This window comes from Myxine glutinosa, chromosome 2, assembly GCF_964187855.1.
Source record: "Myxine glutinosa chromosome 2, kmMyxGlut1.1, whole genome shotgun sequence".
Classification (NCBI taxonomy): Eukaryota; Metazoa; Chordata; class Myxini; order Myxiniformes; family Myxinidae; genus Myxine; species Myxine glutinosa.
In genome coordinates this window covers 6,551,653-6,578,232 of record NC_136262.1, presented here as the reverse complement: position 1 = coordinate 6,578,232, position 26,580 = coordinate 6,551,653, and the positions used below count along the sequence as shown (strand labels likewise).

Below are 26,580 nucleotides of genomic sequence, written 5' to 3'. Positions count from 1 at the left end.
TAATCCGCGATCTGTAACAATATATATATATATATATATATATATATATATATATATATAAATATATATATATATATATATATATATATATATATATATATATATATAAAAAAAAAAATATATATATATATATATATATATATATATATATATATATATATATATATATATATATTGTTGCGGATATGAGGACTGTATTTTTTTTATTGTGTGCTTTATTATTACTAGGGCATGCCCGTACTATATATATATCTAAAATTATATCCCCCCCCCTATTTACATGAAATGGTTTGGTCCAAAGCGAACGGCTTGCGAGTGGTGACAATCCCCCCCCTCTATTTACATGCAATGGTTCGGTCCAAAGCGAACGGCTTCCGGAGTTTGGTAAAGAAATCGCCATCGCGTACACAAACGCGCAGGAAAGCGAATGAATCGCAAATTCGTTTTTATTAGTTGTAAAACATAATGCCCAATTATTCAATTAGCGCCAACGTATTTTGGCTGTTTGCAATTTAATCGCAAGGCAAAGTAGAAAGAGAAGAGGGAAAAAAAGAAAAGCCTTGCCTTGCTGCAAACAGCTGCTGCAAACAACAACAACATGGAAGGCTGCACTGTCCGGAAGTTGGCATATCGCAGTTACGATTATTTTAGTGTTAATGGCCAATTATTCAATTAGCGCCAACGTATTTTGGCTGTTTGCAATTTAATCGCAAGGAAAAGTAGAAAGAGAAGAGGGGAAAAAAGAAAAGCCTTGCATTAACGCATTAACGCTTGCATTGCATTAACGGTTCGGCACACGTGATAGCTCGCTGCTCTCTGATTGGTTGAAGCGTTTTTTGGACATAGCTCGGTAGGTACTTGTCCGATTAATTACAAACCTTGAAAAGGCACATCCTCGGGTCCCCAGCAATATACCTGGCAAGTTTCAAGTATATCGGACCCGTGGTTGTCGAGAAACAGCGGTCACAGACAAACACACAGACACACAGACAGACACACAGAGATTACTGGCATTATAGATAGATTATTGTTTATTCTGCGCCTCCTGCCTCCAGTGTTGTGTAAAAGTAAAAAGGGCGTCCCGGTAGTTATTCCATGAAACACCACATTGCAGGACCCGATAAAACCCTTGTTCAGCAGTTTATATCCTTATTATGTGTTTTAGGGTAAGGCCTTGTCGTCCATTAACATGACACTCCATTGCACCGAGTAAAAGAGATAGATTCCCTTCAAAAAAATTCCCATTCCAAAAAACCTCCATTTCCCCTTTCGTAATGGCCAAGCCTCAATTTGGCAATTACATCCCCTCCAAAGCCGCCATTGACCACGAGGCAGGGTTGGGGAAGAAAGGCGGGTCTCCACCTCGTCATAGAGGGGAGGAGTAAGTCGGCCCCGCTCATCCAACCCAGAACGAGGGGTTTGGCTTGAGAGGGCGGAGAGAGAATGCTTGGGGGAGGTTCGCAAAGGGTGAAGGGCGGGGCCTATATAACCCGCCGCGGGACGCTCCCCAAAGAGACAAGCAGATGAGTCCAAGAGATGAGCTGAAAGGCTGAGCTGAGCTGCGTGGCGAGGTGGACAGGAAAGAGCTGGGTCGTCAGAGCAGGGCTGAGTCGTGAGGTCCAAAAGCAGATCATCCAGAGAAGCACAAAGCCTGCTATTCATCACCTTGCTCGCCAGCAGCAGCGTCTACAGCAGCAACAAGACTCGACAGCCGTTTGGGGCCTGGACGGCAGTTTGGAGCAGGGCCGCGAAGGGACGGCGGCTGCCGAACGCGCCGATTCGTGCTGCCAAACAAATTGGACTTTCCTCTCCTTCCAGCCAATTCCTATCATCATTCCCCGTGTGAGTCGTCTTTGTTTGTTCTGTCCTGGGTATGTAATTAAGTCTGTATAAGCTAGTATTTTCCCTGTGTCTCTAAAAGCTTCTGTATATTATTTTCTTATCTTTCCTTCTCCTTGGTTATTTTGAGCCTGTAAATAGTAAATAAATTTAGTAGTATTTTCAACCCTTTTCTCGTCTTCTTCTTCCTCTTTGCATTCGTCGTCTTAGTCTTTTCCCCATTGAATAGCGGTGGCGCGATACGGCCAACGTTTGGGTGAATCGGGTTTAGTCGGGGAACAACTGTTCGGTCGCGGAGCCTCCGCTCGGCAAACATACCATCCTTAACCGCGTACCGTAACAATATATATATATATATATATATATATATATATATATATATATATATATATATATATATATATATATATATATATATATATATATATATGTGTATATATATATATATATATATATATATATATATATATATATATATATATATATGTATATACATATATATATATATATATATATATATATATATATATATATATAGATATATATATATATATATATTGTTACAGACGTGGCTTAGATGTTATTTACCGAGCGGTTTTGGTATGACCACGTCTGCACAAGTTACCCGATTATACTCGAACGTTGACTAATCGCGCTACGCTAGGTCAATAAAGGCAATAAAGGAAAAGGACACACGGCTGGGTTTCAAATGACACGACACCCAGGGTTCAGTTCTCAAGACCTCCGGAGGAGGTTATATTAAGGCGGAAGGTTAGATTACAACTACAAGAGGTACAGCATAGAAAGACAAGCACTTAGACACACTCTTATATTATTCCCAACAGACGACAGATAAACGGGACAAAAGGCTGACTCACACGGGGTTTGATGGCTAGGAAAGGCAGGATCGATGGCTCCAGGTGCACCTGGGCTCAAAGGTCAGAATCGACTCGGTCCGGTCCAGAGATGCGGGGAGGTATTCAGCGCTCGTACGTGGCAACTTCTCTCTCCAGGCTGGGGGCGCATCTGACGTCACGTCCGCTACGTGGCCGCGTATATCCGGCGGGGAGTGACACGCCCTCGGCTCGTTAGCTCCGCCCCAGATGGAATCGGCTCGTTGCTTCTCATTGGGTGCGTGCGGGGGGGTTACCGGCTCCGCCCTTGACGAGGAGCTGACAGCCAGTCCCTTCGTGGTAACCCCGTGGAGCGCATGGTCCGGCGCGCATTGTCAATGGCGGCTAACCGAGCCGGTGTGATGACGCACACTCCCCCGGTGCAGCGTCGTTGTTGTTGTAATTGTTGTTGTAGTTGTAGTTGTAGTTGTAGTTGTTGTTGTAGTTGTAGTTGTTGTTTGGGGAAGAAGATGGAAGGAGGTATGGGAAAGGTCCTAAACTCACTACTGGTGCCATATAATCACATTCTGGTGCAACGAAGAGTCAGAATTAATGGAAAGGAGTCCTTAACTGACATAGACTAAGAATAACTAGCAAGATGTCCGAAAGTTGTCTACGTGAGATGCGGTGGACCTGGGCACGACATTTAATGGGGGAAAAAGGGGAAGGTCGGCTCTACTGATTGTTGTTTACAGACAATGGGACTAGGGAATGGGGGATTGGGGATAGTTGGGGAGTATTGGGGAAATAGGGGAATATTTACAAGCGGATATGGAGGCCAAATTCCATATTCGCAACAATATATATATATATATATATATATATATATATATATGTATGTATGTATGTATATATTGTTGCGGACGCGGTTAAAGATGTTATTTACCGAGCGGTTGGTATTACCGCGACCGAACAGTTATTCCCCGACTAATACCCGATTTGCCCCAAACTTTGGCCAGATCGCGCCACCGCTATTCAATCGGGAAAACTCTAAAGCGACCGAATGCAAAGAGGAAAACGAAGGCAAAGAAAGGCAAAGAAAGGTTTGGAAATACTACTAAATTTATTTACTATTCACACACATAAGCAAAAAGACAGCAGTCACGTTTATTTACAAGCACATGAGACGCAGGTGACACAGTGAAAATACTAGCTTATACAGACTTATTGTTACTACCCAGGGACAAGACAAAAGACAGACTACGAGCACACTTACACGGGGAATGATGATAGGGATGGCAGGTGGGTGGCTGGTGGATGGCTGGCGGGATAGGGAGGTCCAACTAGTTCTGCAGCTGATCGACTCGTGGGCAGCCGCCGCTCCTTCGCGGCCCTGCTCCAAACTGCCGTCCAGGCCTCACGCTGCTGTGGCTGCAGTTTCGGTGGCTCCAGCTGCAGCAAATGCAGTTTCAGTGGCTCGAGCTGCAGCAAGTGCAGTTTCGGTGGCTCGAGCTGCAGTGAGTGCAGTTTCGGTGGCTCGAGCTGCAGTTCAACCCTGGCCTTCTTCTCGTCTCTCTGTCGTCAAAGCTCATCTCCCTTGTCTCTTTTTGGAAACGCCCTGCCGTGGGTTATATAGGCCCCACCCCTCAACCTTCGCGAACCTCCTTGATGTTTCTTTCCTCCGCCCTCTCTAGCCAAACCCCTGGCTCATGGTTGGTCGAGTGGGGCTGGCTCACTCCTCCCCTCTATGACGAGGTGGAGACACGCCTTTCTTCTCCGACCCTGCCTCGTGGTCAATGGCGGCAATTGTTGGAGCGGAGGTAGTTTCCAATCGATGAAAGGGGGAATGGAGGTTTTGGGAATGGGAATGAAGGGAATCTATCTCTTTCTCTGGTGCAATGGAGTATTTCAATTAATGGGAGACACAGCCTTACCCTAAAACACAGAATAAGATATAACTATCGAACAGGGGTATTCTATGATTGGCTGACGTGTATGCTTGTGGACTAATTATGTGACGCCCTTTTGACCTTCACACAGCTCCGGAGGCAGGAGGCGCAGAATAACCAATAATAATAATAATAAAGCACACAATCAAAAAAAACAGTCCTCATATCCGCAACACTGCACCCTCCTCCTCTTAGGCACGACCCGGGCCTACAACTTTTATTTAGTGTGACACGTAGGTGTAGTTCCCTCTACTTTTAACCTGACCCTGAGTGCGACAGTTTTAAAACATAAATAAATGTGTCCCGCTGCTCCATTGCACCCTGCCTAACAGACTTACGCCCACAGTTAACCGAATTGCGGAATGGTCTTCAAACTATACATTGACGGTGGGGAGCATTATTTACAATGACCCTGCTTTTATTTACAAAACGAACCCAGGACCTGTAATTGTTCTTTCTGGGGGGAGACAGTCTGCTCTGCATCAATGCACCATGAAAGCACCTATAACGCACCAACACACCCTCAAGCACCAATCGGTGCAGTCACCATAGTTCATCAGTGTTCAATGCATGTTCAATAATAAAAATAAATCAACAGCCCCTAACCCTGCAGGTGGTCTCTTGCTCTTCGGCTCCCTCTGCTGGCTATTATTATCTCTTCCAGTTGTTGTCATTCTTTCATTTTCTTACTGGCGGCCTATTTGTATTAAAACTTGCACCCAATGTGTCCTTTTTATTTTATTTTATTTATGGCCCACAGGGCCGACTACGTGTGGTTCACCTGTGGGGCATCGGTGCCCTGTGGCCAAGGTCCGCCAGCAAGATTTCGGGCCCTCATGGCCGGTTCCAGCAGAGGGGCCATGCCCCAACCCATGGGGTCCATAAGTGGTGCTCGGCCACAGACATGTGGTCCATAATGTGGTGCATCGATGCAGACAGCTGGTTCTGAGAGTGCCGGGCGCACAATGGCCGACTCACGCACGCTCCCCTCGGCGCCCAATGGCGCACAGGTCATGTGGGAGACAAAAGAGACAAATGAGCGAGGGGTAAGGTCACAAGGGTACACATCAATAAGGCAATGCAAGGCGAAATGCGTACGGAGGGCGAAGTGAGAAAGCTCGTCCCTACCGTACGTCACCCCCTGTCACCTACACTACCCTTGCCCTTACCCCATATGTACAAAATCTACACATTTACAAATTCGTCGCTACCGTCACGTCTTCCCCTTATTTCCCTTCTACACCAAATTCGTCTCCACAATCCCTCTATCCAAAATTTGCCATCACCCAATTCGTCATCAATCCTCATAAGGAGGAAGAGATGGAACATCAAAGCACAATGTCACACCCACGTCATGATGCGTCTCACAATCCACAACATTTGCATCAAATATAATTAAACATGGCATGGTGCGGAGTACCTGTCACCTCAGGTGAGTGGATGCAGATGGTGCGAGGAGACTTCCTAAGCCTAACTATCCTCTAAATGACTTTAACACACTTTACACTACCCGGGGTCTTTCCCTGCCAATCCATTGGCCAACTTACACTATGGGTTCTAAAAACCAATTCCCATTGACCAAACTGTGGTGCTTCTCAATTTGGGGTCTCACTCCCCCGATTCATCTCCCGGTGCCCTTGCACAATTTCTGGGCTGTGACGTGTAGCTGGCAGGGTGATGGGGGAGGGTGATGGGGGAGGGTGATGGGGGAGGGTGGTGGGGGAGGGTGATGGGAGGGTGATGGGAGGGTGATGGGAGGGGTGTGGGAGGGTGATGGCAGGGTGATGGGAGGGTGATGGGAGGGTGATGGCAGGGTGATGGGAGGGGGATGGGAGGCCGTTTGTTTTGACGTTCCGTGACTTCTTTCCTTTTTTTCTTTCTTTCTTTCTTTCTTTCCTCACGCCTGACAGGCGCTGACTGACACACACTGACTTTCACTGTCTTTCTCTTTCTGTCCCTATTTCTGATTTGTTTACTTGTAACACACGTCAGCGTTCAACAATTTCGCCCTCTACCTGTTCAGGGCTGGGTTACTGACTCAGATTCACGATTTCCTCTGTCGCACCACGAGCATTCACCCGCATGTCTACCCTCACCGCGTACCAGCAGGTCTATTCTTCAAATTCAAATTCAAATTCAAATTCAGGTCTATTCAAATTCTTCAAATCAAAACCCAGCAGGTCTATCCACCTGCACACCTCCACCACTGTAGTTGCCACCCGAGCTTACCTAGCTCCTCACCCTAACCTAACTAACTGGGGAAGGCCCCTCCTGGCTCTGTCACCCCCTGGTGCCCTCTGGCACTGGGCTACCCGGGTCCGTCCTCCGGATCCTCAGGCCCCATCCACAACAACTACTACCGGCTCCCAGAGCCCACCTGCGGCCTCACCTGGCCGACATCCTCACAGTGGTGGAGTGCCCAAACCAACTACACACACTAACAGGCTACACGCCCAGCCATTTCCACAACACTAATGCACCCATCCAAATACCATTCTCTCACCCGCACCACAGATGCCAATATTCAACCACAATTTACCTATACCCTCTACCTAACACTTACACTACCCACCCCGGGTATTCGTGATGGGGGTCCACTCTTCCCCCATTCACACCTCTGCACCATCCACTCCACTCCACAGTTCCCACCATACTCACTCCACGACCATCCATTCCAATCCTCCATATACTCCACACCATTTATTCCACACAACCACATACACCTGTTGTTGCACACCTGTGCAATCACACCTGGTGCCACCTGCACCCTCCTCCTCTTCCGAGACCATTTGGTCAACACAACACCCATCACCTTCACCCACTCATACACTGCTCCATACACCTGTTCAGTTGCACACCTGTGCAATCACACCTGGTCAATCACACCTGTTCACAATACACTTCTATACACCTCCAACACTCACACGGCATCATCTCATCTAACTGCTCCCCTCTGAAACTTGCGCTTCCCAGTCGCCCCTTTAAACTATTGCGCTCCCTCGTCATTATAATCCACACTAATCTACCTGCGTCCCCACTACAGGTATCCTTGTCACTAACTAATCTTAACGTTACCTAATGTCATCTTCTAGGTCCCTACACACAATATCCTAACCCACCCGGGCTAGTTTTCACTGCCATAAACCCCATAAGCTCGTGCTCCTTTGCCCCCCCCTGTGAGGGATGGTGGATTTGCCATCCCACCACATCGGGGAGGTCCTACTATCAATTTCGCTCGTCCAAATCCAACAAATCAAAAATTTGCTAATCATCTGCCAATCACCGTACCAATCATCAAATTTTGCCTTTTTCTAATTTTGGGTCCAAAACACTAATCTCATCACCCGTCTACTTATTAGATCCTCAAGGTGCGCCAATTCACGTCGACAGCCCGGCTTCGTACAGCCGAGCAATGAATGCGGGTTCTTTGGTACCGGCGGTTGGATGCGTCCGACATTCGGTGCAGGGAAGGAGGTTTACCCGGGCCGAGATCCCATGCACCACCTCGGCGTGGAGCCATCCAATGTCCCGATCTCGACCTGCCGGAACGTCTCAATAAAAAGTGGTCGCCATGACGACCCTTCCTATCGGGCTGCCCGTTCCGCCTAGCGGAGCACGGACGCGGCCGTTCCAAGCGCGGCCCAGCGTGGATCGCGTACGGCGGTCCTTTCGGACCCGCCGCGGTTCGGATCCCCGCTGGTTCTCGCGGCACGCGAAACCCGGCACGCACCGAGGGCCCGATTCGGCTAAATGTTGTTCTAACCGCTAATCCGGTTACCGTCGATGCCTCACCTGCATGCTTACACGCATACGCTACCCCTTTCACCCTCACCGAGCTCGGTGTTCCAACGCCACCCGTACACCCCGCATACTTCGTCATTGCATTCGTTCTTTCGCTCACAGACTTGGTCACACACCTGACCACCGAACACCTTGGCACACATTCGTCGCTCGCACACCTCACCAACACACCTCTTCGCGCCCCCTTCTCTGTCACCTCCTCTGTGACAATCACAGGTGTGCTCTCACTCGCACACCCAACAACGTGCCTCACGACCAATTCCAGCGTGCATTCCCATACACGCTCTACCATTCCAGGTGTGCACCCTTCCATTCCAGGTGTACATCCTCGCTCACCTGTCACAACCAACTCACGCTCCGTGTCACTCTCACTACTTTCACCTCCACTCTCGGTCGCGCTCACCCTTACTTTTGACAGCGCACTCTTTCCCCATGCACCCGTCCGTTACACACCTTTCTCGCGCATCCTCTTGCGCACACTTTTTCGTTACTTCCTCCGTAACACTCACCACACCGCGCTTCCATGTGCTCCCTTGCACACGCGCTACTACCGACTCACTCTTGACAGCACACTCACTGGTCGGCGCGCACTTTTTCCTCACACACCCCATGTTCGGACATTCTCGCACACCTCTTTTTTCGCACACCAGACCTGTCGCACACTTCACCAACGGCCTCTCACGAACACCCGGGTCCACAACAACCCCCAAGCCGACTGAAGCTCCCCTCACATCATGTACATTTCCGATTATATCGCCACTCACCTTGGCACCTCCTCGTCGCACCTCTTCTGCCACCTGCAAACTCTTTATTTGGTTAGTGAGCAACACTTCATGAGTTGAGCACCGACCTTGGACATATTCCATCACCTCCTCCCGTATTTCTCTCTTAGTTTCTGTCCGTCTCTTCTTAATTTCACTCACCTCTTCTTCCACTTCCTCTAATTTTTGCTTCACCTCTTTTATTTCCCGGTGCGTCTCCTCTAGTTCGTCCTCTAAGGCTACCGTGACCGTTTCTATGTGCGTCCTCACCTCTCGGTCCTTCATCTCCATTACTTCTGTCACCTCGTCCAACCTCATTGTCAGTCCCTCACGTACCATCTGACATTGCTTCTGTGTCGCTATTAAGTCATTTTTTATTTCTTTTTGTGTCGCCTTTAACCCTCCTAGTACCGCAGTGTTCCTTTGAACCTGCTCCACTAACTCCGTTTGTCCCTCTGTCAGCTGTTCCACCTCCTCAGTCAGATCTTCTATTCCCCCTTGTAACCTTGCCGTTCCATTTCTCACCTCTTTCTCTATACGCTTTTCGCCTCGCTTTACCTCCTCGCGTACCCCCGAGACCTCCTCACTTACACCTCGTCGTATCTCCTCTTTCATCTCCTCCCTCTCTTTTGTAGATGCTACCCTCATCTGTCCCAATTCATCCCTCTGAGCATCCAATTTACTTTCTAACCCGATTTTCACCTCCTCTATCTGGTTCCCCATCTGTTCGATTTCCCGGGCGGATTGCTCCCCTATTTCCCGCAATTTGTCTTCCATCCTATTTTCTAACCCCATTAACCCATTTTTCACCCCCTCTAACTGATTCTCCTGGACAGCCATTCTATTTTCCACCCCCGTTAACCCACTCTTTACCTCTTTTATCCCATTGTCTAACCCCTCAATTTTTTTTTCTAATCCCTCACCGGTACCCCTCGCTTCGTCCCTCATTACCCCCAATTGCTCACTCTGAGCCCTCGCTTCGTCCCTTATTTGCTCACCCTGAGCATCCATCCGGTTCCCCAAGTCCTTCCTCAGGTCTTCACTTGTCTGGACCATGGGCGCCCTTATTTGTATCATAAAGAGGTCCCAATTCACCGGTGCTGCTACTGTCACGGGCGCCGCTAGATTTGGTGCCGCTGTAACCGCGTGCGCCAAGGCGCCATTTTGCGCGCCCGAGGCGCCATTTTGCGCGTCTGATACTCCCTCAACCACATTGCCAATGTTCTCCTCTACTTCGTCCCTCTGATCCTGGGTTACTCCTAACCCCTCCTCTAGCTCACCCACCGGCATCCGATCGCCTTGACCAGCCATGGCGCGATTTCAAAATTCGGGTTTTTGTAAAACAACACAAATTTCCAGCAGCTTGTAATTTTGAGCGCGTTAAGCGCGCTTCGGGTCCGTATCTCACTCCCCGACACCAATTGTTGCGGACGCGGTTAAAGATGTTATTTACCGAGCGGTTGGTATTACCGCGACCGAACAGTTATTCCCCGACTAATACCCGATTTGCCCCAAACTTTGGCCGGATCGCGCCACCGCTATACAATCGGGAAAACTCTAAAGCGACCGAATGCAAAGAGGAAAACGAAGGCAAAGAAAGGTTTGGAAATACTTCTAAATTTATTTACTATTCACACACATAAGCAAAAGGACAGCAGTCACGTTTATTTACAAGCACATGAGACGCAGGTGACACAGTGAAAATACTAGCTTATACAGACTTATTGTTACTACCCAGGGACAAGACAAAAGACAGACTACGAGCACACTTACACGGGGAATGATGATAGGGATGGCAGGTGGGTGGCTGGTGGATGGCTGGCGGGATAGGGAGGTCCAACTAGTTCTGCAGCTGATCGACTCGTGGGCAGCCGCCGCTCCTTCGCGGCCCTGCTCCAAACTGCCATCCAGGCCTCACGCTGCTGTGCCTGCAGTTTCGGTGGCTCCAGCTGCAGCAAATGCAGTTTCAGTGGCTCGAGCTGCAGCAAGTGCAGTTTCGGTGGCTCGAGCTGCAGTGAGTGCAGTTTCTGTGGCTCGAGCTGCAGTGAGTGCAGTTTCGGTGGCTCGAGCTGCAGTGAGTGCAGTTTCGGTGGCTCGAGCTGCAGTTCAACCCTGGACTTCTTCTCGTCTCTCTGTCGTCAAAGCTCATCTCCCTTGTCTCTTTTTGGAAACGCCCTGCCGTGGGTTATATAGGCCCCACCCCTCAACCTTCGCGAACCTCCTCGATGTTTCTTTCCTCCGCCCTCTCTAGCCAAACCCCTGGCTCATGGTTGGTCGAGTGGGGCTGGCTCACTCCTCCCCTCTATGACGAGGTGGAGACACGCCTTTCTTCTCCAACCCTGCCTCGTGGTCAATGGCGGCAATTGTTGGAGCGGAGGTAGTTTCCAATCGATGAAAGGGGGAATGGAGGTTTTGGGAATGGGAATGAAGGGAATCTATCTCTTTCACTGGTGCAATGGAGTATTTCAATTAATGGGAGACACAGCCTTACCCTAAAACACAGAATAAGATATAACTATCGAACAGGGGTATTCTATGATTGGCTGACGTGTATGCTTGTGGACTAATTATGGGACGCCCTTTTGACCTTCACACAGCTCCGGAGGCAGGAGGCGCAGAATAACCAATAATAATAATAATGATAAAGCACACAATCAAAAAAAACAGTCCTCATATCCGCAACAATATATATATATATATATATATATATATATATATATATATATATATATATATATATATATATATATATATATAATATATTTGACTTTGGTGCACAACACGTTTGTTGTGCTGGACTTTCCTGTATTGAGTCTATAGTACCTGTAAACATTTGGCAGATAATCAGACTTGCAAGAGCACAGTCGGTACTTACAGAACGGCAGGTCATATAATATAATAGGTAAATAACGTACCTCAATGTAATCTGTTATTCTCTCCACGGAGGTAAAACGAGCTTCGGTTTCCGTGCCCATCCTTACACAGAACTGTAACATTCCGGTTAACTGGAACAAAGAACATTCATCACATATAAAGTAAATGTACAAACAAGTCCATGGAAATAAATGAATAAATAAAGATTGTGTTTACCTGTTTCACTCTTTACTATCTGTGAGATTTGTCAGGGTCTAATTCACTGAAACTATATTTATCGATGAAACAAAGGTCTTATTGGTCTTTCCGGCCAAGTGAAGCAGTAACGCAAGAGAAGCTTTGTGAGGGGGAATAGAGGGAATTAGGAAGGGCACTGGGACGGTATGGAATATCGGTATGGAATATGGATCGATTCGCTCATAAGCTTTGTCACTTCTCTGAGAATATAAAATGCTTCAACTTTATTATCCGGTTGGTCAATAGATGAAGAATGCTCAAACCAGTTAGAACTAGAAGGGCACTGGGTATGGCGCGTACCTACGCCAGGATGAACAGTTTATGTTTTGTATCCCACGGATCCGGATTCGGATCTTCACCAAAATCGAATCCCAGGCCTGGTGTTGGCTTAGCGGTTAGGGTGCCGGCTTGGGATCTTCGCATCCGAGGATCCTGGGTTTGAATCCCGGTCGCTCACGGAATTAAAATTAACAGCAGGGGGGTTGACTCAGCCTGTCATCCTTCTGAGGTCGGCAAATTGAGTACCAGTTCACTGGTAATTCCCTGTGTGTCACAAGAGGCGAAACAGGGTTGGCGGCAGGAAGGGCATCCGGCCATAAAACATTGCTTCAAAAAAGGGGACCACGTTACCCAAAAAAGGCCAACCCCTGCTCTGCGGGGAAAAATGGCCTCCAAAGGTGGTTCTACTAGGTACGAAGGACGGTCCGTTATTGATTACATTACACGGTAAGCATACCCCACTAATACTTTTCTAATTTTATTTCGCTTTGATCTTCCCAATAAAGGAACAGCTGTTTGAGAAAACTAAACATGTCCTGTAATATCTTAGTATTTGCTTCCCTCCACGTGCTACCTTCACACTTCCAACTCAAACAAAGATTTACTCCATCTGGATGAGCTTGCTTCAGTAATGGATGTTGAGGAATGTCATCACGGAGATGTTGAGGTAACTACCCGCATGGCATAGGAGAGGGCGAGACCAGACTGTGAAGAGTCAATTAATCCGTTGTTGAGCACAACAAAAAGAGCAACAACGAAGGTGATTATCGTGGAAAGGAGGTCAAGGCGTATGGCAAGCCAGCGCATCCCACTTTGGAAGAGCAGGTACATGGATCCGTTGATGTCCGTCAATAACTGATGCCTGTACACAACCAGAAAAGGCCAACCGCATGATTAAATACAGGAAGTGGGAGAATGTCTTCCCTGTCCAAGGACAAAAAGTACGTTACCTTTCAACGAACTCGTCTGCTTTATTGTACGCATGGATCACACCCAATCCTTGAATAGATGTCGTGACGTGGGAAAACAGAGGTGACCGTGTTATATTTTCCAGCTGCTTTAGCTCTCGAATCGCAACCCGGAAGAGCCTGGGACAAAAAATACAGCTCTACTGAAAATGGATTCCATGATGATGTACGAACTCTACAACAACGTGAATATCCGGTCATTTGATTACCTGGTGATAATGAAGAAGATGATGACGAGTACAAAGACGAGAGCCAGGAATGGAGGGAAGATTATGGCGAGTGTGGCAAGGGTGAAAAGCATGAGGAATAGTTGAATTAGGAAGTTGTCAGCGTTGAAAGGCAGTTGCACGTCCACCTCGTCGAGGTCCTTGGAAAAGCGATTGACAATACGACCCACAGGCTCAGAGTCGAAAAACATCATTGGACTTCGGAGGACCTGTGGTGAGCAGACAGAAAGTCCGTTGCTTTGCATGGATTCTCTATGGTTAACAATCTTATACAGGATTTGTCACATCAAACTTGAGATAACTTTGTTATCCTATTCCGATATGTTTGTGGTGAATTAGGGTTCCTTACACGAGGAGCAGAACACATTTTTATAGGTGGTAGAAAATAATAAATAATAGTAAAATGAGTCGGTTTGTGTGGGGTATAAGTGGTGTGTGTGGGGTATAAGTGGTGTGTGAAAAGTAGGATCGGGAATCCTAGGGTAAAGGCTAGCTAGTGCGGAGGATAATAGAGAACAGTGGATTAAGGAAAAGGGCCGTGATCAAACGGTTCGGACAGGACGAGACACTAAACTCCCTTTCGGCACAACATTTAATAAAACAAGGCAAAGATGGCGGCAATCAACTCGCTCACACGAGCCATCAGCAAGAATCCGGAAGTCTCCTCCCTTTCCGGTGCAAATTAAGAGAAAAAAGTAAGAATTACAGGCTCGCACTAGACCAACATGGCATCAACATATTGCAATAAAACATTCATAAGCAAAGCAGGAAACGTTCACGTATATCGTACGCATAACATCAGAGACTTTCTAACAGCCACCCCCAAATTTGGGGAATAAATTTGTAAAAAGGGAAAGTCTTTCAGTCCATTCACTCCTCACCCATCATCTTCAAGCTTCGACAGCCGGATCAATTTAGAAAGTGGTCGAACATAGTTCTTGCCACGAACGTGAACGCTGGCAGTTCGAGCACGGCAATCTGAGCCCGGAAAGGTCTCGTGAGGTTTCCCTCTACGGGCGATGAGGCAACGGACGGACATTAGGAAGGCATCAGCATCAAGGCCCTCCAGGAGGCCCAGATGTACGCTGCGGGTAGTGAGGCACTTGAGGATTATACCCCAGCGCTTCTCCGTTCGTCTTCCAATTTTTATGGTGAAAGGACCGAAGCAGTCCACTCCAGTAGAGTAGAAGGTAGGCTTGTATAATCGTAACCGAGCAGGGGGTAGATCAGCCATCCTTGGCACCTCTGGATTGGCACGCCATCTTCGGCACTCGTGGCATTGATGTTGGTGTCGACGAATAGCCTCTCAACCACGCAGAATCCCGTACTTGCGACGTACCTCAGCGAGAATTCTCTCCAGACCACAGTGAAGCAGTTGGTCATCACATTCTTGAATGAGGAGCTTGGTTACTGGGTGATGAGGATCTAAAACAATAGGATGCACAGCATCTTGTGTAAGGACTTCCACACGGCGTAGTCTTCCTCCTACTCTGATGAGACCAAGGGTACGGTCATATTCAGGTGAGAGAGATGCCAGTCGACCTCTGATGGGTAAATCCCTACCCGTGGCAAGTATCTGGACTTCGTCCGGAAAACGATTGTGCTGTGAGCGTTGAAGCAGAAGATTCTCTATCTCCCCATGCTGGTGAGCGCTTAAGGTAGGATAGTCTTGATCGTAGGCCACCCCTTTGGGACACTGCTGTGCAGCCACAACCAGAGCGTTCCAAGTCTTGTACTGTGAAGTGTCAGGTAAGGCCTGTATGTCCACCGACATTGTTCCACAGAAGGTTGACTTCCGGAGCTTAGTCACATCACTTTGCTGTATACGCTGACCGGTCCTTGTAGTGACCAGCCCAGGTTGGTACAAACTGCTACTGGAGCACCCTTGGGGCCAAATCGCACAGTTGCTTTGGTAAGATGAGGTGCGGATAGTCTGACCCGATCAATATTGTTGGTTGAGCCTTGTTAATCAAAGGGAGTGGTATCCCAGCTAGGTGGGGGTGCCGTTTCTGAAGATCGGCCACTGGGTACGAATACTCAGATGAGCGCAGCATTGTGGCAGTGAATGCTGCATCTATCCCATACCTCTGGTTCGGGTTCTTGACCGATGATATCTGAAGCCTGGCAGAAGCCCCGGTACACTGCAACGTATCTTCTCGCACTGTCTTGAGCAGTAATGCTTCAGGTTTACCCACCAGGTTCAGCCGCTCCGTTATTGAATTCAAAAGCATAGTCCTTTCTGAACCATCGTCTAGAATGGCATAGGTCTCTATGGACCCTTGTGGGCCATGAAGAAGCACCTTTACGACCTTTAACAGGACATCATGTGGATGGGAAGGCTTCTCAAGGTACACTGCAGATGGTGCGGAGCCTGTCATTAGGACGGTATCGCTGGATCTCTGCGCTGCATCATGTAGGATGGTTAGGTGCAACTCGTTGCAAGCAACGCATGGCTTCCTAAGTGTACAGCGATCAGCTGGGTGTGACCAACCGCACCTCCAGCAACGGTCATGTTCCCTTATCCACTTAATAATATGGTCTGTGGAAAGCTTCTTGAATTCCGCACAGGAACCGAGGTAATGATCACTGGTGTCACAATGAGGACAATAAGGCTTGGTCTTGGTTGTTGAAGAAACATTATGCAATGGCTGTGGCCTTGCGCCAGCTATTGGTGACTCAGAGTTGTGAAACACCGAGGCCTGTGATTCTTTCTTCTTGAAAGATGAAGAATGCTGTTCCTTTCTCTCTAATCCCTGGTCCTCGCATTTGTAGAGGACAGCAGCTTGGTTCACTATACGTTTAGCTCGGGCCTTCGCCTGCAGCCAAGCTGCCAGATGGTGCAATGTGTAGGTCTGATTAGAATCTGCATTTAAAAGTCCTTGGTTAATGCAGTGCTCAATTAATCCATCACGATAGCTCGGTGACAGTTTGCTGATTAGCCTGTCTACATGTGAGCCACATCGTAGTTCAAATCCATGCTCACCCTCGAGGGATTGTAACATACCCACAAGGGAGTGTACTGCGAGAGCAAATTCTTCAAAGGCCTCTGCATCTCCAGTCCTCACTGGTGCCATGTCCATGATGGCACCAATTTCGCTCTGTTCGAGTTGCCTTGGCTTTCCATACTTGTCCTGCAGGGCCCGTAAGGCCACAGTGTATGGCTTCGGATCATGCATGTAGGCCTGAGCATGTTTGTATGCACTTGGTAGCTTAAGGTGGGTTAAGAGTACTTGATATTTGTACTCCTCTGACAAGTAGGTGTGATTACTTATCAGGCTATCCAATGCAAGCTTGAGAAGGGCAAAGTCACTTTCTCTGCCACTCTGGAAATAAGGCAGACTCGGTTTTGGTACGCCATAGGATGAAGCTGTTAGTAGGTCCATGAGGTTGGGTGTTGCAGGCGTCTCAGATGGGTGAACTGGATGCCCATGTGGTGAAGTCGAGGGTGGTAGATAGGGTGCATGATGACATGGTAACATGTTAGGATGAAAATTTGAAGCTTGAATGGAGCTGTGGTGGCGGATGAATATGCAGTTGGATGAGTTTGCTTCACCTTCTCTTTCGGTGATGGATTGTCATCTATATAATAATAGCGTAAGGACTCGACTTTGTTATCCCTTTTACGCCGCACCCAGTGACCCGATGCCCACGGCACTAATGGATTTACGATTTACGAACCGCGCACTTTGTTTATCACGTACAGCCATACTCGAAAAATCTGAATTAGCTGACCTTGGGGCCCAAAAGCATCCGATTAACTGCCGATACGACGCCATCTTACGACGCCATCGTATTGGCATCTGCTGGGCGAAGGTGAAGCAAGCCGTCCGCAGATTGGACAGTCGAAGGCGACAGCAAGCCGTCCACTGAGTGGACAATCCCAGAGTGGTGCTATGCCGATTCCTATTACGAATCCATTCATTTTTCAAAAGTATATCGTAGCGTTGTCATTTAAGTAGATTGCAATAAATACGTTGTTCATATACGCACTCTTCATTCTCATCTTTCTTCCTAACTCTTACTCGGACAAGCAAATCCCCTATGCCATCCGTAATGGTACACTCTATCCATACACCACATCCTCCCTTCCGTGGATGTTCCACGGGTTTTGGCTAGTTCATGATTAATTGAGGAGTGGATGTGGATTGTAGGTCGGCAGTGATGGCAATTTCCGGCTATGGCCACAGTAGCGGCAGCTGCGTTGGCAATGGTTTGTTTGGTTGAACTGAGGGAGTACATGACGCTCCACCACCGTGCAGAATCGTATGCTAGGCGGTAACGGTTGGACGCCCGGTGGGAGAGGTAGGCGCTTCATCTCCTGCATCCAAGAACGACACTATCAACCGTGCTTCCTCCAGTTCCTGGTCGGCCTTCCTCAGACGTCTCTGTCTTGTTAGCTGGACGGACAAGGCCTCGCGTTCCCTCAGAGCCTGGCGCTCCATCTCCTGAGCCTGAAGCGAAGGACTTCATCCTGCAGCTGCTGTCCACGTTTCTCAACTCTCTCATCCTCCCCAATTTGACATGTTAGTTCCTCCAGTTCATACTGTTTTCGTTTTTCCATTAGAATAGCCGATTGTATACCACTGAGTTGGGATGCAATGGATGTACGGCTGTAGCTGGAACAATGGCTGCATTGTGAGCTATGTGCACTGCATAGTGAGGCAGTCTTTGGTCGTGGGCTTCCTGACGAATGTCGTCGGTAAGAAGAACTCGGCCCACACTCCTGATTAAGGGAAGAACCACTAGTGTTTGAAGGTACGTAGTTAAGAACATAGTCTTTCAAACGTTCAGGAATACGAATATTCCTTTTGGGTCGGGAAGACGCCGTTAATTCATTGCCAGTGCTGATGGCCGGACCCGGTAATTCGGTGGCTAATACAGACGCGGGGCTGATCGTGGCCACCGAGACAGAGACAAATGGATTCGTGCCATGAGTGGTTAAAGGACTAACCGGGATAATGTCGCTGATATTGTCTGCTGTTTGAGTACACTCCGCAGTCAGGGTAGCGGCGACATTCTCGTCCATGATTTCCTTGTCCAGCTGTTCGTTATCCGGCTCGAAGGACCATGAAAAGTAGGATCGGGAATCCGACGGTAAAGGCTAGCTAGTGCGGAGGATAATAGAGAACAGTGGATCCAGGAAAAGGGCCGTGATCAAACGGTTCGGACAGGACACTAAACTCCCTTTCGGCACAACATTTAATAAAACAAGGCAAAGATGGCGGAAAACAACCCACTCACACGAGCCATCAGCAAGAAGCCGGAAGTCTCCTCCCTTTCCGGTGCAAATTAAGAGAAAAAAGTAAGAATTACAGGCTCGCACTACACCAACATGGCATCAACATATTGCAAGAAAACATTCATAAGCAAAGCAGGAAATGTTCACGTATATCGTGCGCATAACATCAGAGACTTTCTAACAGTGTGTGTGGGGTATAAGTGGTGTGTGTGGGGTATAACTGGTGTTTGTGGGGTATAAGTGGTGTGTGTGGGGTATAAGTGGTTTGTGTGGGGTACAAGTGGTGTGTGTGGGGTATAACTGGTGTTTGTGGGGTATAACTGGTGTGTGTGGGGTATAAATGGTTTGTTTGGGTCATCAGTGGTGTGTGTGGGGTATAAGTGGTGTATGTAGGGTATAAGTGGTGTGTGTGGAGTATAAGTGGTGTGTGTGGTGTATAAGTGGTGTGTGTGGGGCATAAGTGGTTTGTGTGGGGTATAAGTGGTGTGCATGGGGTATAAGTGGTGTGTGTGGGGTATAAGTGGTTTGTGTGGGGTATAAGTGGTTTGTGTGGGGTATAGGTGGTTTTTGTGGGGTATAAGTGGTGTGCGTGGGGCATAAGTGGTGTGTGTGGGGTGTAAGTGGTTTGTGTGGGGTATAAGTGGTTTGTGTGGGGTATAAGTGGTGTGCATGGGGTATAAGTGGTGTGTGTGGGGTATAAGTGGTTTGTGTGGGGTATAAGTGGTTTGTGTGGGGTATAGGTGGTTTTTGTGGGGTATAAGTGGTGTACGTGGGGCATAAGTGGTGTGTGTGGGGCATAAGTGGTTTGTGTGGGGTATAAGTGGTTTGTGTGGGGTATAAGTGGTTTGTGTGGGGCATAAGTGGTTTGTGTGGTTATCAAGAAAGTCAAGAACAGAGGAAATTACCATTATCTGCTTTGCTTTGCTGTGTACATTGTAATGATAGAATTCCAGGAACTAAAGTTACTACTCTGTCAATATCACAAAATATCAAGTGAATGATAGTAATAGTAGGGGAGCCAGAGTGAGCTATCGTGCAAAATAACGGTTGGAGGTGGGGATGGAAGCTATACTTTCTTTGAATGGATTTTCTGGTAGATATATTCATTCCGCATAGATTCTAGGTTGTGTGCTCTGCGAAAACTCTTGCGAACTGAAATTATGGCCATAACTTTGAATTTTTGCATGCAACAATTTTGGTCAAAAAATTAGGGGTAGGGGAAATACATTTGGGATTTAGATAGGGTCAGCTTTGACGAAAACACACATGTTAGGCATCAGTAGAAAGGTATTGGCCCAGGCTACAATTTGGTAGTAAAATTATTTTGATTACATCACCGATGACGTCATCACAGGTCAAAAGGTGACCGATTTGGAAGGGAAGTGAAAATTAAGGTATCTCGTCAATAGATTGCCCCATTTCATACATACCAATAAAGTTAGAATAACAAATATACTCTTTATATAAGAAGACATATAGGCAAAGTTTTTAATAGAAATAAAGTTTACCAAAGATGCGTATTTGTTATGTAAACCCATTTCAACGGAACGGTAATTTTTGGAAAAATCACCAAAATTGGGAAATTCTTGAGAAATACAGATAGCATTCATTATTTTCACTTTATGGTGTAGCAGCATAGATTCTATCTTGATCTAGCTTCATAATGCATTCAATAACAATTTTATATCAGATATTAACACTTTGGGTAGTAAAATTATTTTGATTACATCAGCGAAGACGTCACCAGAGCTCAAAAGGTCATTGATCTAAAATGGAAGTGAAAATCTGTTTTTATGTTATTCATATATCGAATAATGTGTCATTCATTTTTATTTCAGGCTTGTTGCTGCACCCATCTTGGAACATCTATAGGGGACTCATCGATTCAAGTTGGTCAGAAAAGAAAGACTCCTAATGGGACAAATGTGAAAATCTAGGTACCTCTTCGATAAGATGTCTTATATCACATAAACCATGAGAACGAAAATAACAAACATATTACTGAAGAAAGTGAACTCACGAACAAAGTTTTTGATAGCGAGATATTCATCAAAAGTAATATAATCATTATGTTGACCCCTTGTGTTGCCAAATTGTGTGTCGAGCCAAATTTGTGGAAATTGCTAGAAAAAGATGTATCCTGCATAATTTTACATTATAATGTTTTTTGTTATTTTACTCATCGGTACTCATGATGTGTTATTCATGTTACAGGTTTGTTGCCACAACAATTATGGAACCTCTGGGGGACTCATCGATTCAAGTTGGTCAGAAAAGGAAGACTCCTCATGAGACAGATTACGACTCCTGTCTAATCTGCCAGAAGAAGATATCATCTCCCCTTCAGAAAATCACAAGTAGAGGTTATGCATCATTATTGCAAGCTGTAACGCAACGGGGTGATAGTGTCGCATGCCGTCTCATAGACGATGCCAAAAATAAGGACTCATTCTTGCACAGAAATCCCAAGGTTCACGCTGACTGCCGCAGTGCATATGTCAACAAGAAAACCGTAGAACAGAAAAGTGTGAAGTTGCAAGCAGAGATCGATTCAAGTGAAGCACCTGTTGGCTTATCAACTCGCTCAAAGATTGTTTCGAAATTCGATTTTAAAACGACATGTTCTGTTTGTGGTAAAGAGAGAGACAGAAAAGGTGATAGAAAACTTCGTCTTGTTGCCACTGAGGATCGACAGCAATCGATATGGAACAAAGCGAAAGAACTACATGATGAAACAATGTTGCATTTATTGCAGGGAAGTGGTGATGATATGATTGCTAGTGATTTCAGGTATCATAAACTGTGCTTAGAGAACTTCTTAACGAAACGTGTTATAGCAAAAAATACTGATAAGGGGTTAACGTCATACGAAGAAGGATTTCTATGGTTAATTTCTAAGATTGAACCGAAATTGTTCAACGATGGTTGTGTTTATTCAGTTTCTTGTTTGCGTGATATGCTAAGAAGTTGGTTACTTGATAATAATGTTGAAAATGCAATGTCAGTTGGTAGTGATATGCGGCTCTTGTCTAGGCAGTTTCAAAACCATTATGGCGACAAAACCATTATAGCCTGGTGTTGGGCTAGCGGCTAGGGTGCCGGCTTAGGATCCTAGGATCCTGGGTTCGAATCCCGGTCGATCGCTGAATTAACACCAGGGGGGTTGACTCAGCCTGTCATCCTTCCGAGGTCGGCTAATTGAGTACCAGTTCACTGGTAATTCCCTGTTTGTCGTAAAAGGTGACAAAAAGGGTTGGCGGCAGGAAGGGCATCCGGCCGTAAAACATTGCTTCAAAAAGGGGACCAAAAAAACAACAACAACCACGGTGCTCGAAAAAGGCCAACCCCCGCTTTGCGAGGAAAAATGGCCTCTAAAGGTGGTTTTTTTTAATTTATTTTTTATGGCGACAGGGTAATTATTGTTCCACAGGTTGGAGCTTCCAATCTTTTATGCTCCTCTGAGCTAAATTTGGCAAAAGTACTTGCAGAAGTTAAAAAGGTAAAGAGTCAGTTAAAAGATTTTGATTAAATTGAGCTTGGCACTGAAAATGAAAAAGTTACCACAGAGTCTGAACAGGTAGGTGTAGGTCAATACTGTGTGTCTATGAAAGAATCACTCCATACCGCGAAAGCTATTCGTAGTCAAGTGAAATATATCAGTATTAAGGATAAGATGCAATCAAGTATGTCATCAGAACAAATGAATGTTCAACAAACTAACATGGCCATCTCTTATGAGTCTGCTGAGAAATGTGTCCCAACTGATCTTTACAACCACATTGCATGGATGATAACAGGAGCAGATGAAGAAATAGGGTCTGAAGGGCATGTTGTACTAGAAAAGAAACAGCATGAAAATGTTCTTAACCTAACTCAGGATATATGTGCTGCCATTTCCAATGTAAAAACTCCGAAACATGTAGGTACAGCTATACATATAATAAAACAGACACGGAGCAAAGACACAGTTACATTTATAAATAGATTTGCCAACTGTATTAGTTATACGGATGCCCAGAGATATATAGCAACTATGGCGGCTGAAACCGATGACCAGGAAGAGAGGCAAGGCTATTTCATCCCTCATAATATTGCCAAAAGTGTTTTTACCCAATTTGCTATTGACAACCTAGATTTCAGAGAAAATACTGTTGATGGAACTACAACTCATGGAACCACTCACATAATTTATCAATATCCTAACAATTCTTCCCAACATGTTAAATCAGGCATCCCACTGCAGAAATCTCGCACAGTGTCAGTAAAAGAACCAGAACCTTTACATCCACGGAAGCGGGATCACTCTTACTGGTCGACAGAGAAGCCGCTCTCTTTGTGGCGTTAAACGAATTCCAGATAACAGGAACCGATTTGAAGAAATACAGAACCATTATATCTTGTTCAAGCTATGTCAGACTGGCTCTACTAACTTACTGGATATTACACATGAAATGCAGCCAGTGTCCTGGAAGGAATTCAACGAAACTTTCACCAAAACTGCACAGAAAGCCTCTGTGATTGGCTATGGCCCATTCTTTCCTATGTCCCCAACAAGCCCAGATGTGGTCCAAGAGTCTGTCGATTACTGCATGTCTGTTGCAAAAGATCTAGGCCAAGAATTTTGTGTTTTGACTTGTGACCAGGCAATTTATGAGATTGTTTTAGCATTGCAGAAAAAACGTCCAGAGAAATATCAAAACCTTATCATACGAATGGGTGGCTTCCACATCGTCATGAATTTCCTTGGAGCCATCGGTTATTTGATGAAATGCACTGGTCTTGAAGACCTTTTTGTCGAATCAGGTGTGTGTTTACCAGGGACCTCCAAACAGATTATGGATGGGAAAGACTACTACCAGATGCTTCGGGCACACACCTTGGCTGAGAATGCGATCTACGCTCTTCTATGGGAAGCTTTCGAGGACTGGATCTTGGCTGAGTCATGCGAAACTGATGATATGTCCTTACTTTCAGTTCAAGTCAACAGGGTATGTGAATTAATAAACAACAGCAAAAACAATTATGATATTGAACATCTTCATTCAACATGTGAAGACGCACATGAGAGTATAATGGCTGTTAAGAGCAAGCTGGACGAATTTATAAAGACATGTCAATCTCCAACGAGCCAACTTTGGTTGATGTATATCGATTTAATTAGCATCCTGAAGAAGTACATCCACGCGGAGAGGTCTGGCAACTGGGACCTTCATTTAGCATCTACCGAAGAGATGCTGCCGTATATAGTGGCTGCTGGACATACCAAATATGTATCATGTCTTCCACATTACTTGGATGCTATGAAAACACTACCGCCTACAGTTGAGGCTGAGTTTAGGAACGCTAACTTTGTTGTCAGGCAGAAGGAAGGAAAGCTAAACGGAGTATGGACAGATATGGCAATGGACCCTTGTGGGCAGACATCATCTTGTGGGCAGAGCAGACGTATAATAAGGACGCGAAAACGAAGCTCTTCACAGGCATATCACAGCAGCCAGCTGCAATTCACAAGTACCTGAAGGCACTCCCGGGCATGACATCAATATCAGAACAAGTTAAGATGATGGCGAATCTGAAGAACGATCGCTTGTCTGGAGGAGAAGAGAGGTTGAAGAAAGAAAAGGAAACGGTCACCAAAATTAAACATCTAGTCAAAGAGAAGATGATCAATCCCTTCAGATATAATACTACAGACCTCACAAACATTTCAACAGGCCAATTAGCTTCATGCAACGAGCTAGTGGAGGCAAAAGAGAGGGGACTGAAAGCTCTCAACGTAGCACAAAATGCCAATAGCCACAAAGTGGAGCCTATACGCCTGAAAACATTCATTGAAAAAGGAAAAAAACAAACAACACCCGCACAGAAGACTAAACAACTACAAATGCAAGGAAGTGCAGTGATAAGAAGTCTGTGCTTTGCACAAAATCTAAATGACTCGGGAAAAATGGAAGCTTTTTCACATGAATGGGCAAACTACCCTAGCTCACTGTTTGACCCAGATGAAGGACACCCATCTGGATACGGGATGAGAAAAGGCAACAAGGCAGATTATTTTATGGCTTTGAAGAGTACAATGGGCTCTCACTGGGAAGAGATGGATGAACTGCCTCCTTCCAGAAGAAAAGACAGCCATGGTAGTTGATATGATGGCATTTATTCAACGTTGTCAAGGTATGGGATGCACCGATTTTGATCAACTACAGCAAAGGTACCTTCACAAGATTCTCAGTATGAAACCAGTAGGTTGTGATGTGATTCATGTCATTGGTGACAAATATGACATCAATCCATCAAGTAGCCTGAAATATGAGGAAAGATACCGCAGGCGAAAAGGTACACAGAATCTCAAGACCTTTTGTCCCCACTCTGCTCTGTCTGTACCACAGTGGAAAAACTTCATTTCTAAAATGGAGAACAAGGAGAAGCTACTGAACTTCCTTCAAGAGTCTTGGTCAAAGAACACCCAACATATCCCAGATCAGTGTCAAGTCATCATTGGAGGATTTTCACCTGGACCAGCCATCCGGTTAACAAAAAATACAGCCTCTGAATTGTCCGATTTAACTTGTCAACCCCATGAGGAGGCCGACACACGGATATTTGCGCATATTTCCCACTGCGTGCGAGAAGATAAATGCAACAGAGTGGTGATTGTAGCCAATGATACAGATGTCGTAATCATGGCCATCTACCATGTATCACACATGCCTGAATTAGATGAACTGTGGATATGTAAAACTACCTCATCATGCTCCAGTCCAATCGAGAGAACCAAAGTACTCCTGCCATGCCACAGAATAGCAGATTCTCTTACCTCTTCCTACCCAGCAGTAGACATAACAGCAGTACTCTTGGCTGCATATATAATAACAGGATGTGACACTGTCAGCTACCCTTATTTCGTTGGAAAAAACGCGCACTCAAAATTGCTTTGGACTGTGCTCCCGCTCTTGGGCCCCTGGCAGAATATGCCAACATTGGGGACACCTTAGATATCACAACAGATGTTGTCATTTCAGCCAAGAAATTCTTTTTTGCACTGTATGGAAAAAAAGATTTCTCTGGGAATTTAAATGAACTCCGTTGCCACCTCTTCATGACAAGGAAAGCGGATATTCGTTCTCTGCCAGCAACAGAGGATGCATGCCATCTCCACCTACTGCGAACCGTACACCAGCTAGCCATTTGCAAACGAGCATCCCAGTCTCAACCAACCCTACCAGATCCAATCAAATTTGGAAGGAAAGTAGAAAATGGCATCCTAATTGCAAACAGAATGACAAAGCCCCCAAAACCCAAATTAGTAAACACTTCCTGCAAATGCCAGAAAGGTAGATGCAAACGGCGTTGCCCTTGCAGGGAGGCAACTGTTAAATGTACCACTGATTGCTTGTGTTGTGGTGATCCAGAAAAGTGTGATCTATCATCAGATAGTGAATACTGAATTCATGAAACTACAAATAGCTTTTGGTATGATTAAAACTAGAGAAGTTACTTTAGTCTAGACTTCCTTGCTACCCAGTGCCCAGAATTACAAATCCAGATCGTGCGTATACGTTCATTGCCACCT

The 26,580-nt window shown here is 46.1% G+C and overlaps 1 protein-coding gene across 10 annotated transcripts in view; it reads right to left on the bottom strand.

Annotated features, from left to right (window-relative positions):
- ABCC12 (ATP binding cassette subfamily C member 12) overlaps window positions 1–26,580 on the bottom strand; it is a 407,545-nt gene that overhangs the window by 81,190 nt on the left and 299,775 nt on the right. For all 10 annotated transcript variants that reach the window (XM_078772926.1, XM_078772930.1, XM_078772924.1 and 7 more), the window contains 4 exons: window positions 13,751–13,977; window positions 13,524–13,661; window positions 13,249–13,435; window positions 12,099–12,188 (listed from right to left, as the gene is read on the bottom strand). In XM_078772926.1, the coding sequence (XP_078629052.1) occupies window positions 12,099–12,188; window positions 13,249–13,435; window positions 13,524–13,661; window positions 13,751–13,977 (642 nt within the window). The remainder of the gene's footprint in view (window positions 1–12,098; window positions 12,189–13,248; window positions 13,436–13,523; window positions 13,662–13,750; window positions 13,978–26,580) is intronic.